This window comes from Bombina bombina, chromosome 2 (assembly GCF_027579735.1).
Source record: "Bombina bombina isolate aBomBom1 chromosome 2, aBomBom1.pri, whole genome shotgun sequence".
Taxonomy (NCBI): Eukaryota; Metazoa; Chordata; class Amphibia; order Anura; family Bombinatoridae; genus Bombina; species Bombina bombina.
The window spans coordinates 732549319-732563550 of record NC_069500.1 but is presented as its reverse complement, the minus strand read 5'-3'; the positions used below and the strand labels follow the sequence as shown (position 1 = coordinate 732563550).

General features: G+C 41.9%; 1 protein-coding gene across 3 annotated transcripts in view; it reads left to right on the top strand.

Annotated features, from left to right (window-relative positions):
- GAK (cyclin G associated kinase) overlaps positions 1-14232 on the top strand; it is a 799358-nt gene that overhangs the window by 367138 nt on the left and 417988 nt on the right. For all 3 annotated transcript variants that reach the window (XM_053702755.1, XM_053702754.1, XM_053702753.1), the window contains exon 12: positions 1208-1257. In XM_053702755.1, the coding sequence (XP_053558730.1) occupies positions 1208-1257 (50 nt within the window). The remainder of the gene's footprint in view (positions 1-1207; positions 1258-14232) is intronic.

Sequence of the window (14232 nt, the reverse complement as noted above, 5' to 3'; positions counted from 1 at the left end):
CAAATGTCTTCTCTGTTTGTCGTTTATTCTGGCAAGAGGAGAGGTCAAAAAGCTACTGCTACCTCTCTTTCCTTTTGGCTGAAAAGCATCATCCGATTGGCTTACGAGACTGCCGGACGGCAGCCTCCCGATCGAATCACAGCTCACTCTACTAGGGCTGTGGCTTCCACATGGGCCTTCAAGAACGAGGCTTCTGTTGATCAGATATGTAAGGCAGCGACTTGGTCTTCCCTGCACACTTTTGCCAAATTCTACAAATTTTATACTTTTGCTTCTTCTGAGGCTATTTTTGGGAGAAAGGTTTTGCAAGCCGTGGTGCCTTCTGTTTAGGTAACCTGATTGGCTCCCTCCCTTCATCCGTGTCCTAAAGCTTTGGTATTGGTTCCCACAAGTTATGGATGACGCCGTGGACCGGACACACCAATGTTGGAGAAAACAGAATTTATGCTTACCTGATAAATTACTTTCTCCAACGGTGTGTCCGGTCCACGGCCCGCCCTGTTTTTTTAATCAGGTTTGATAAATTTCTTTAACTACAGTCACCACGGCACCCTATGGTTTCTCCTTTTTTTCTCCTGTCCGTCGGTCGAATGACTGGGGTGGGCGGAACCTAGGAGGGACTATATGGACAGCTTTTGCTGTGCTCTTTGCCATTTCCTGTTGGGGAAGAGAATATTCCCACAAGTTATGGATGACGCCGTGGACCGGACACACCGTTGGAGAAAGTAATTTATCAGGTAAGCATAAATTCTGTTTTTTCTTTAATGTTAAAGGGACATGCAACCCAACATTATTCTTTCTTGATTCAGATTGATAATATGTTAAAATATTTTTTTAATTGTTTTCTCTAACTTGCTTTGCTTTTTTATTCTTTGTTGAAGCGATATCTAGATAGAGATAACGTGCACGTCTGGAGCACTACATGACAGGAAATAGTGCTGTTATCTAGTGCTCTTGTTAATGTATTACATTGTTGCAAAACTGCTGCCATATAGTGCTGTATACACATGCACACTCCTGAACTTAACTTCTTTGTTTTCAAAGAAAGATAACATGAAAATAAAGAAAATTTGGTAAAGTAAAGTTGTTTAAAATTGTATGCTCTATCTGAATCCTGAAAGGAAAATTTTGGGGTTTGTGTCCCTTTAATTCTGCCTCTCCTCCTAATTAGAACTAAATGTGTGTTTTTTTGTTTTGTTTTTTAAAGTTATGCGAAAGGAGATCTGGATTTGTCTTACATCACCTCAAGAATAGCTGGTATGTTTATAAATACATTGTTTCATGCAAATAATGATATTTAGAAGCAAAGATTACACTTCCTAAATAGATGATCAAAACATTTTCAAAGATTTCTTTAAACATTTTTACTTTCATACAGGTAGTGAGTCCACAAGTGTCCACAATATATTACCCCTGTGAGTTAATCTTCCCTGTCAATAAAATAAAATGAAAATAAAAATGTAGTCCTCAAAACTGCCTTATGTTGATGAAAAAAAGATGAGGATTACATGAAAGAACAGACAACTCAGATGCTTCTAACAGAAGAGATAGTCAAAAGAAACAAAAACTTCCAAGAAAGGAGCTAAATATACACATTATGCCTAGGCCCAAAAGGAGGAGAGAAGACTAGATTACCAGTGAGGTGGGAGGAATTTTATAGAGCTCTTGGGGTTTGGGAATTTGTGCCTCCTCCTAGTGGCAGGGAAGAGTAATTCCCATAAGTAATGGATTGTGGACTCTTACCAGTATGAAAGAAATGATCAGGTAAGCATAAATTATGTTTTGTATTTCAGACAAGTGATTAAAGTGTTATTTGACAGGTATAGTTGTTTCACTTCCATAATAATTATACAGCTGTGGTTTACAGTACTTGAATGTATGATATATTTCCTTCTTAATATGGGAAGAGTCCACAGCTGCTTTCCTTACTTGTGGGAAATACTGAACCTGGCCACCAGAAGGAGGCAAAGACACCCCTGCCAAAGGTTGGCAGAGAAGTGTTAGAATATTTCAATGTAGTCTCTTATGGAGGGTAGTACTCTTCGAGATGGGACTAGAGTTTTAAGTAGTCCTGTCAGCCTCTCAGTCAGAGCATGGATGAAAGTTAGAGTCCGGAGATGCAGGGAGAGCCTTTCTGCAAAACCATCCCGACTCATATTAACAGCTCCATAAGCAATCAGTGTTGCCGAGTTTCGCTGCCTGCTTTCTTCACTCAAGCCCATGTCAGAAGCAACGCTACTATCTGTCAAACTTGAAGGACTATGTTACTGTTCCACGGCATAGATTCTGGTAAGATCGTTTAATTTTTTTAAACATGTATGATAACTCAAGAAGACAGGGTCACAGCGTGACTCCTTTATCTGTATAGAATCAAGGGTTAATATCTCCTGAGGGGGATTATTGAACAGTGGGGAATAATCTTATATGTTTATTTGATTTTATGCTTCTTTTATGTGTGAGATGTTATGGGCTCATAGGCTGTTATGGAATATACAGGTTTCATTTTCACTTTGAGAGCTGTGCAGCTTACAAGCTTGGCGTGCTTTTTCTCATAGCAGGGACAGTCCTGCATTGTGCACCATGTGATTCATTCCCTCTTTCCTGACCGGGTCTCTATCAGAGAGGAGTCGTAAATCTCTGTACTGTCTGGGTCATAGAAGGTGGTGAGTGCACCAGCCATTGGGGTATAAAGGTGCCGTGTTTTTTTAAAAAAAAAAAAAAATAAGATAGTTTTATTTCTATTGTTCTCCAGTTATTGCACTAGCGATGGAGGATTCTGTTACTTTAGAGGGTACTCCCTCTATTCCTAAAGAGTAATCCCTGGTTATATTATGAGGAGGCCTTAGATCCGCCCTCTCAATTATGTTCCATATTCCTTCATAATGTGATAATATCAAACATGTTTGATACTACCGAGCCGTCCACCTATCCCTCTGCACATGAAGTTTCCTGTAGCATTGCTGATCCTCCATCGGGAGGGGGCCTTTTGTTCACCAGACGTTACTGCGCAGTTCAGACGGCGGTGTCTGTTGCCTTTAATGCTTTACTTCGCCCTGCTAATCGCAAGCGAAAGGTTACATATTGCACTCCTTCCAGAGTACATCAGATAATTTATTGGATTTAACTGATAGGGTTATCCAAGGATGAAGTTCTTTCTAAGACTTCAGAGTATGAACATTCTGGGTCAGAGTCTGCTGCCTCTAAACTTCCGGCTGCGAAGGAGCCAGACTTTAGTTTTAGGAATTTGCGCTTTCTTCTAAAGGAAGTTTTTGGTGAATTCAGAGGTTCCAGAGGCCAAATTGCCTGACGAACCTTTGATTCCTAAATTGGATAGAGTTTGAGGACAGGGTGGTACCTTATCCTTCCCTGCTCCTGTTAGATGGCGAACATTATTAAGTATGAATGGGACAGGATTGGATTCCTTTTTCCCCTCTTCTCCCTTTAAGAAATTGTTCCCGGTCCTGGACTTTCAATGGAGTTGTGAGGTTCCGTCCTTAAAAGGGGATGGCGCTATCTTCACCCTTGCTAAACATACTACTATCCCGCTTGAGGATAGCTCTTAGTTTAAAGAGCCCATGGATAAAAGATGGAGACTCTGTTAAGAAAAATGTTTCAACATACAGGATATTTGTTTCACCTGGCAGAGGCTGTTGCCGCGGTTGCTGGAGAAACTACCTTCTTATAGGATTTGATCGGGGTGGAGGATCCCCTCGACGTTACTCAGGAAAGATTTACAGCCTTGAGGGTTGCTAATTCTTTTATCTGTGATGCTATTAGGCAGATTATTCACCTGAATGCTAAGGCTTCAGCTTTCTTCTGTTAAGTGTGATCAGTCCACGGGTCATCATTACTTCTGGGATATTAACTGCTCCCCTACAGGAAGTGCAAGAGGATTCACCCAGCAGAGCTGCATATAGCTCCTCCCCTCTACGTCACTCCCAGTCATTCTCTTGCACCCAGCAACTAGATAGGTCGTGTGAGAGGACTATGGTGATTATACTTAGTTTTATATCTTCAATCAAAAGTTTGTTATTTTAAAATAGCACCGGAGTGTGTTATTACCTCTCTGGCAGAGTTTGAGGAAGAATCTACCAGAGTTTTGCTATGATTTTAGCCGGAGTAGTTAAAATCATATTGCTGTTCTCAGCCATCTGAGGAGTGAGGTAAACTTCAGATCAGGGGACAGCGGGCAGATGAATCTGCATAGAGGTATGTAGCAGTTTTTATTTTCTGACAATGGAATTGATGAGAAAATCCTGCCATACCGATATAATGTCATGTATGTATACTTTACACTTCAGTATTCTGGGAGAATGGTACTTCACTAGAATTACACTGTAAGAAAGACATAAAGCTGTTTAATAACTAGAGATTATGTTTAACGTTTTTGCTGGAATGTAAAATCGTTTTCATTTGCTGAGGTACTGAGTGAATAAATGTTTGGGCACCATTTTTCCACTTGGCAGTTGCTTAAATCTGTTTTTTCTGTCAGTTTCTGTTCTCCCTCACTGCTGTGTGTGTGGGGGAGGGGCGCTTTTACTATGCATCAAATATTTCAGTCAGCAACTCATTGTATTCCCTGCATGATCTGGTTCATCTCTACAGAGCTCAGGGGTCTTCAAAACTTATTTTGAGGGAGGTAATTTCTCTCAGCAGAGCTGTGAGAATTATAGTTTGACTGAAATAAAAACTTTTATTCTGTAATTTGTTTCCTGCTTTCAGAAATTGTTATCTTTGCTAATGGGATTAAACCTTTGCTAAAGTTGTGTTGTTTACAAGGATTGAGGCTATAACTGTTTCAATTTATTAATTTTTAACTGTCATAGATCTTCTGTGCTTCTTAAAGGCACAGTACGTTTTAATATTATTCTATTTGAATTGTATTTCCAAGTTGCAAGTTTATTTGCTAGTGTGTTAAACATGTCTGATTCAGAAGATGATACCTGTGTCATTTGTTGCAATGCCAAAGTGGAGCCCAATAGAAATTTATGTACTAACTGTATTGATGCTACTTTAAATAAAAATCAATCTGTACAAATTGAACAAATTTCACCAAACAACGAGGGGAGAGTTATGCCGACTAACTCGCCTCACGTGTCAGTACCTACATCTCCCGCTCAGAGGGAGGTGCGTGATATTGTAGCGCCGAGTACAGCTGGGCGGCCATTACAAATCACATTACAGGATATGGCTACTGTTATGACTGAAGTTTTGGCTAAATTACCAGAACTAAAAGGTAAGCGTGATCACTCTGGGGTGAGAACAGAGTGCGCTGATAATATTAGGGCCATGTCAGACACTGCGTCACAGGTGGCAGAACATGAGGACGGAGAACTTCATTCTGTGGGTGACGGTTCTGATCCAAACAGACTGGATTCAGATATTTCAAATTTTAAATTTAAACTGGAAAACCTCCGTGTATTACTAGGGGAGGTGTTAGCGGCTCTGAATGATTGTAACACAGTTGCAATACCAGAGAAAATGTGTAGGTTGGATAAATATTTTGCTAAAGTACTGAGGTTTTTCCTATACCTAAGAGACTTACTGAAATTGTTACTAAGGAGTGGGATAGACCCGGTGTGCCGTTCTCACCCCCTCCGATATTTAGAAAAATGTTTCCAATAGACGCCACCACAAGGGACTTATGGCAAACGGTCCCTAAGGTGGAGGGAGCAGTTTCTACTTTAGCTAAGCGTACCACTATCCCGGTGGAGGATAGCTGTGCTTTTTCAGATCCAATGGATAAAAAGTTAGAGGGTTACCTTAAGAAAATGTTTGTTCAACAAGGTTTTATATTGCAACCCCTAGCTAATTCATTCATTTCGGAGGCCGTAGTACATCTTACTAAACTTACGGCGAAGAATTCAGGATTCGCCATTCAGGCACGCAGGGCGCTGTGGCTAAAATCCTGGTCAGCTGATGTTACTTCTAAGTCTAAATTGCTTAATATACCTTTCAAAGGGCAGACCTTATTCGGGCCCGGGTTGAAAGAGATTATCGCTGACATTACAGGAGGTAAAGGCCATGCCCTGCCTCAGGACAAAGCCAAAGCCAAGACTAGACAGTCTAGTTTTCGTTCCTTTCGTAATTTCAAAGCAGGAGCAGCATCAACTTCCTCTGCACCAAAACAGGAAGGAGCTGTTGCTCGCTACAGACAAGGCTGGAAACCTAACCAGTCCTGGAACAAGGGCAAGCAGACTAGGAAACCTGCTGCTGCCCCCAAAACAGCATGAATTGAGGGCCCCCGATCCGGGATCGGATCTAGTGGGGGGCAGACTTTCTCTCTTCGCCCAGGTTTGGGCAAGAGATGTTCAGGATCCCTGGGCGCTAGAGATAATATCTCAGGGATACCTTCTGGACTTCAAATACTCTCCTCCAAGAGAGAGATTTTATCTGTCAAGATTGTCAACAATCCAGACAAAGAAAGAGGCTTTTCTACGCTGCGTACAAGAGCTCTTGTTAATGGGAGTAATCCATCCAGTTCCACGATCGGAACAGGGACAGGGGTTTTACTCAAATCTGTTTGTGGTTCCCAAAAAAGAGGGAACTTTCAGACCAATCCTGGACTTAAAGATCCTAAACAAATTCCTAAGAGTTCCATCGTTCAAGATGGAGACTATTCGGACAATTTTACCTATGATCCAAGAGGGTCAGTACATGACCACTGTAGATTTAAAAGATGCTTACCTGCACATACCGATTCACAAAGATCATTACCGGTACCTAAGGTTTGCCTTCCTAGACAGGCATTACCAGTTTGTGGCTCTTCCATTCGGATTGGCTACAGCGCCAAGAATCTTCACAAAGGTTCTGGGTGCTCTTCTGGCGGTACTAAGACCGCGGGGAATCTCGGTAGCTCCATACCTAGACGACATTCTGATACAAGCTTCAAGCTTTCAAACTGCCAAATCTCATACAGAGTTAGTGCTGGCATTTCTAAGGTCACATGGATGGAAGGTGAACGAAAAGAAAAGTTCACTCGTTCCACTCACAAGAGTTCCCTTCCTGGGGACTCTTATAGATTCTGTAGAAATGAAGATTTACCTGACAGAGGACAGGCTATCAAGACTTCAAAGTGCTTGCCGCACTCTTCATTCCATTCAACACCCGTCAGTGGCTCAATGTATGGAGGTAATCGGCTTAATGGTAGCGGCAATGGACATAGTACCCTTTGCACGCTTACACCTCAGACCACTGCAACTGTGCATGCTAGGTCAGTGGAATGGGGATTACTCAGACTTATCCCCTTCTCTGAATCTGGATCAAGAGACCAGAAATTCTCTTCTATGGTGGCTTTCTCGGCCACACCTGTCCAGGGGGATGCCATTCAGCAGACCAGACTGGACAATTGTAACAACAGACGCCAGCCTTCTAGGTTGGGGTGCCGTCTGGAATTCCCTGAAGGCTCAGGGACTATGGAGTCAGGAGGAGAGTCTCCTGCCAATAAACATTCTGGAATTGAGAGCAGTTCTCAATGCCCTCCTGGTTTGGCCCCAGTTGACAACTCGGGGGTTCATCAGGTTTCAGTCGGACAACATCACGACTGTAGCTTACATCAACCATCAGGGAGGGACAAGAAGCTCCCTAGCTATGATGGAAGTATCAAAGATAATTCGCTGGGCAGAGTCTCACTCTTGCCACCTGTCAGCAATCCACATCCCGGGAGTGGAGAACTGGGAGGCGGATTTCTTAAGTCGTCAGACTTTTCATCCGGGGGAGTGGGAACTTCATCCGGAGGTCTTTGCCCAAATACTTCGACGTTGGGGCAAACCAGAGATAGATCTCATGGCGTCTCGACAGAACGCCAAGCTTCCTCGTTACGGGTCCAGATCCAGGGATCCAGGAGCAGTCCTGATAGATGCTCTGACAGCACCTTGGGACTTCAGGATGGCTTACGTGTTTCCACCCTTCCCGTTGCTTCCTCGATTGATAGCCAGAATCAAACAAGAGAGAGCATCAGTGATTCTAATAGCACCTGCGTGGCCACGCAGGACTTGGTATGCAGACCTGGTGGACATGTCATCCTGTCCGCCTTGGTCTCTACCTCTGAAACAGGACCTTCTGATACAGGGTCCCTTCAAACATCAAAATCTAACTTCTCTGAAGCTGACTGCTTGGAAATTGAACGCTTAATTTTATCAAGACGTGGGTTTTCTGAGTCAGTTATTAGTACCTTAATACAGACTAGGAAACCTGTTACCAGAAAGATTTACCATAAGATATGGCGTAAATACCTACATTGGTGTGAATCCAAAGGTTACTCTTGGAGTAAGGTTAGGATTCCTAGGATATTGTCTTTTCTACAAGAAGGTTTAGAAAAGGGTTTATCTGCTAGTTCATTAAAGGGACAGATCTCAGCTCTGTCCATTCTGTTACACAAACGTCTGTCAGAAGTTCCTGACGTCCAGGCCTTTTGTCAGGCTTTGGCCAGGATTAAGCCTGTGTTTAAAACTGTTGCTCCACCATGGAGTTTAAACCTTGTTCTTAATGTTTTACAGGGCGTTCCGTTTGAACCCCTTCATTCCATTGATATAAAGTTGTTATCTTGGAAAGTTCTATTTTTAATGGCTATTTCCTCGGCTCGAAGAGTCTCTGAATTATCAGCCTTACATTGTGATTCTCCTTATTTGATTTTTCATTCGGATAAGGTAGTCCTGCGTACTAAACCTGGGTTCTTACCTAAGGTAGTTACTAACAGGAATATCAATCAAGAGATTGTTGTTCCTTCTTTATGCCCAAATCCTTCTTCAAAGAAGGAACGTCTACTGCACAACCTGGATGTAGTCCGGGCTCTAAAATTTTACTTGCAGGCAACTAAGGAATTCCGACAAACGTCTTCTCTGTTTGTCATTTACTCTGGGCAGAGGAGAGGTCAAAAAGCTTCCGCTACCTCTTTCTTTTTGGCTTCGTAGCATAATTCGTTTAGCTTATGAGACTGCTGGACAGCAGCCCCCTGAAAGAATTACAGCTCATTCTACTAGAGCTGTGGCTTCCACTTGGGCCTTCAAGAATGAGGCCTCTGTTGAACAGATTTGCAAGGCTGCAACTTGGTCTTCGCTTCATACTTTTTCCAAATTTTCCAAATTTGACACCTTTGCTTCATCGGAGGCTATTTTTGGGAGAAAGGTTCTTCAGGCAGTGGTTCCTTCTGTATAAAGAGTCTGCCTATCCCTCCCGTCATCCGTGTACTTTTGCTTTGGTATTGGTATCCCAGAAGTAATGATGACCCGTGGACTGATCACACTTAACAGAAGAAAACATAATTTATGCTTACCTGATAAATTCCTTTCTTCTGTAGTGTGATCAGTCCACGGCCCGCCCTGTTTTTAAGGCAGGTAAATATTTTTTAATTTATACTCCAGTCACCACTTCACCCTTGGCTTTTCCTTTCTCGTTGGTCCTTGGTCGAATGACTGGGAGTGACGTAGAGGGGAGGAGCTATATGCAGCTCTGCTGGGTGAATCCTCTTGCACTTCCTGTAGGGGAGCAGTTAATATCCCAGAAGTAATGATGACCCGTGGACTGATCACACTACAGAAGAAAGGAATTTATCAGGTAAGCATAAATTATGTTTTTTCTGTTCAGGCCCATCTGGCTCTGGCTGAAGTCATTGTCTGTGGTTATGACTTCTAAGCCTAGGCTTCTTTCCCTCCCCATTAAGGGAATGATTTTGCTTGGTCCAGGCCTGGACTCAATTCTCTCCACGGTCACAGGGGGCAAGGGGGCCCTCTTACTGCAAGCGAAAATGAACTAGTCTAAGAGATATTTTTTGTTCTCCGCTAGACCAGAGCAAACCAAGAGCTCTTGGAAGCCGGCTCAGTCATGGAATAAATCCAAGCAGAGCAAGAAGCCAGCCGAGTCTGTCGGCATGAATGGGCGGTCCCCGGTCCTTTTCTGGATCGTGTAGGGGGCAGACTCTCGCTCTTTTCAGTCGCTTGATTCAGGGACGTGCAGGATCCATGGGTCCTGGAGGTCATAGCTCAGGGTTACAAGATAGGTTTCAAGTCTCAGCCACACAAGGGCAGATTCCTCCTCTCTCTCCTGTCTTCCTGACCAGAAAGGAGGGAAGCCTTTCTGGGGTGTGTATGGGATCTGTCCTCTTAGGAGTTTTTGTCCCAGTGCCTATCGTTGTGAGAGGTTTGGGATACTATTCAAACCTTTTCGTGTCCCAAAGAAGGAGGGAACTTTCCATCCGATTCTGGAACTATAGTGCTTAAACACTTGTAAGGTGTATCCAGTCCACGGATTCATCCATTACGTGTTGGATATTCTCCTTCCCAAAAGGAAGCTGCAAGAGGATCACCCACAGCAGAGCTGTCTATATAGCTCCTCCCCTAACTGCCACCTCCAGTCATTCTCTTGCAGCTCTCGACAAGGGAAGTAGCTAGAGAGATGTGGTGAATTAGTGTAGTTTATCTTCAATCAAAAGTTTGTTACAGTATTTTTAAACAGTGCCTGCGTTGTACTGTTTTTTACCTCAGGCAGAAATTAGAAGAAGAATTTGCCTGAGGTTTTTGATGATCTTAGCAGGTTGTAACTAAGGTCCACTGCTGTTCTCACACATAACTGAAGAGTATGAGGAAACTTCAGCTGGGTGAACGGCCTGCAGAATTAACTGCCCTGAGGTATGTTCAGTATATTATTTTCTAGAGGATGATAAGAACTAGAAAATGCTGACAGTGCCTGATATAGTTAAGGTAAGCCTGATTGCAGTGATTTAATAAACGACTGGCATCATGCTTGCAGTAAAAAGTAATTTTCATATTACTTTCTATTATGGCTTAGTATGTAAAACGTTTGCATTTATATAAAGAACGTTTTTTACTAAGGTGATAAATCTTTGTTTGGGGCCTAGTTTTCCACATCGCTGTTATTTTACTCCTAGGAATAGTTTTTTAAGGCCCTCTGACTTTGAGTGCATGGTGGGAGGGGGCCTATTTTCGCTCTCTAATTGCGCAGTTGTTTTTACATTCTGAGACATCCAGCTTCCCTGAAGGAGTCCCCTGACATTGGGCCTCTGTAAAGGTTTTTGTGCCTACAAAAGTCGTTTTATGGGAAGGTAGGAGCCACAGTAGAGCTGTGGCAGTTTGCTTGTGACTGTTTTAACGGTTTTTACCGTTTTTTTGCTTCGTTTTTGAACCTGAGGGGTTAATCATCCATTTGCAAGTGGGTGCAATGTTATTTTAGTCTATTATATACACTGTAAAAATTTCATAGAGTTAACTGCTTTTTTCACTGTTTTGCAGTTTTTGTGTTTGTTTTTTTCCCTTAAAGGCACAGTACCGTTTTCTTTCATGTAATTAGCAAGAGTCCATGAGCTAGTGACGTATGGGATATACATTCCTACCAGGAGGGGCAAAGTTTCCCAAACCTTAAAATGCCTATAAATACACCCCTCACCACACCCACAATTCAGTTTTACAAACTTTGCCTCCGATGGAGGTGGTGAAGTAAGTTTGTGCTAGATTCTACGTTGATATGCGCTCCGCAGCAAGTTGGAGCCCGGTTTTCCTCTCAGCGTGCAGTGAATGTCAGAGGGATGTGAGGAGAGTATTGCCTATTTGAATGCAGTGATCTCCTTCTACGGGGTCTATTTCATAGGTTCTCTGTTATCGGTCGTAGAGATTCATCTCTTACCTCCCTTTTCAGATTGACGATATACTCTTATATATACCATTACCTCTGCTGATTCTCGTTTCAGTACTGGTTTGGCTTTCTACAAACATGTAGATGAGTGTCCTGGGGTAAGTAAATCTTATTTTCTGTGACACTCTAAGCTATGGTTGGGCACTTTGTTTATAAAGTTCTAAATATATGTATTCAAACATTTATTTGCCTTGACTCAGAATGTTCAACTTTCCTTATTTTCAGACAGTCAGTTTCATATTTGGGATAATGCATTTGAATTAATCATTTTTTTCTTACCTTCAAAAATTTGACTCTTTTTTTTCCTGTGGGCTGCTAGGCTCGCGGGGGCTGAAAATGCTTCATTTTATTGCGTCATTCTTGGCGCGGACTTTTTTGGCGCAAAAATTCTTTTCCGTTTCCGGCGTCATACGTGTCGCCGGAAGTTGCGTCATTTTTTGACGTTATTTTGCGCCAAAAATGTCGGCGTTCCGGATGTGGCGTCATTTTTTGCGCCAAAAGCATTTAGGCGCCAAATAATGTGGGCGTCTTATTTGGCGCTAAAAAATAAGGGCGTCGCTTTTGTCTCCACATTATTTAAGTCTTATTTTTTCAGTGCTTCTGGTTGCTAGAAGCTTGTTCTTTGGCATTTTTTCCCATTCCTGAAACTGTCATTTAAGGAATTTGATCAATTTTGCTTTATATGTTGTTTTTTCTCTTACATATTGCAAGATGTCTCACGTTGCATCTGAGTCAGAAGATACTACAGGAAAATCGCTGTCTACTGCTGGAGCTGCCAAGCTAAGTGTATCTGCTATAATTTTTTGGTATCTGTTTCTCCAGCTGTTGTTTGTATTGCATGTCATGACAAACTTATTAATGCAGATAAAATTTCCTTTAGTCCTTGGTCTTGAGTCTTATGAGCTACATTAGAGACACGTCTGATGTAATCACTCAAATTGAAAGCCTAGTTTGGCAAGATGGTTTCATTTTTGTATCTATCGACGTTGTCTCTTTGTATACTTGTATACCTCATGACAAGGGCAGCCAGGCAATTCGGTTCTTTTTGGACACATTTTCCACATATGATGTTGCTTTGAAGCGATTCATAGAGGTCTCCATTGAATATTTGTTGACCCACAATTATTTTCTTTTTGAGGGGGATTTCTATCTCCAGAGGCGTGGGACAGCAATGGGGGCAAAGTTTGCCCCTTCCTATGCCAACCTTTATTTGGGTTGGTGGGAGCTGTCCCATGTCTATGGAGATGGGAATCCCTACAGAGAGTTTATACATTATTTTGGTCGTTACATAGACGACATTTTGTTAATTTGGAAGGGTCCAGCAGACCTACTTGAATCGTTTCTTGCGTATTTACAGAACAATGATCTGAATTTAAGGTTCACCATGGAAAGTAATGCACACTCAATTTCCTTTTTGGACATTGAGTTGCATTCGAATCTTCAGACTTTGTGTATCGACATCGAATTGTTCCGTAAATCCACATCTGGAAACACCATTCTAAATGCAAAATCATGTCATCCAAAGCATACCATACAATCTATTCCCAAGAGCCAGTACCTAAGGGTGAAGCGTAATTGTACCAATCAATTGAGTTATGAAAAACACTCTAATGAATTAACTGAAAGGTTAGCCCAGAGAGGGTATTCTCCTAATCATTTACAACAAACAAAACGGGATATTGATTTACTTGATAGAAAAGATCTTCTTGTGTCTGGTAGATCTAAGAATACAGATAGGTTTAAACAATTAAAATTCATTACTTCATACAGCATGGAATATGGCAAAATCTGCGATATAATCAGAAAGGCACTCCCAATTTTGACCACAGACGACACCCTGGTGGATATAGTCAAAGAGGGTGTATGTTTTGTATCTCGTAGGGCCCAAACCTTAGGGAGCATATTGTCTCCTTCCATGTTGCCTAGGCAACAGTCACACAGGAATTGGCTTTCTATTAAACCTGGTTTCTTTAAATGTGGCAGTACGAGATGCAAGTCATGTGCCTATGCTACTTTTGGCACAAGCTTTGAATCAAGCAATAGCCACAAGATTTTTGAAATTCGTGAGCACATGACATGTAACTCGTGCTATGTCATATATCTTTTGACCTGCAGGGGGTGTCATAGGCAGTACGTGGGACAAACGACACGTGCGCTAAAGGATCGTTTTCTTGAGCATTTACGCTCAATTGAGGATCCAGAGTCAACCACCCCCATTTCATTACATTTCAAACGATATCACAACTCAGACAGTTCATTGCTAACATTCCAAGCTATTCAATTAATCCCTAGACACCCAAGAGGTGGGAATAGAGGCACTATTCTCAGCAAAAGAGAAGTTTATTGGATTTTTCAGCTGGGCACCAGAGTGCCGACAGGGTTAAATTTTGATTGGGATGTAAGACTTTTTGTAGATCAATGAGTTCTTAGTACCTATTGACTTTTAATTTTTATTTACTTATATTATTTTTATAATATCCTCGATTCACTAAATCCAGTTTTTTGCTTTAATTTATTCACTTTATTATTATTTTCATTATCCCACTAATTAATGGGACACTGCTCTATTTAATAAATATATACATT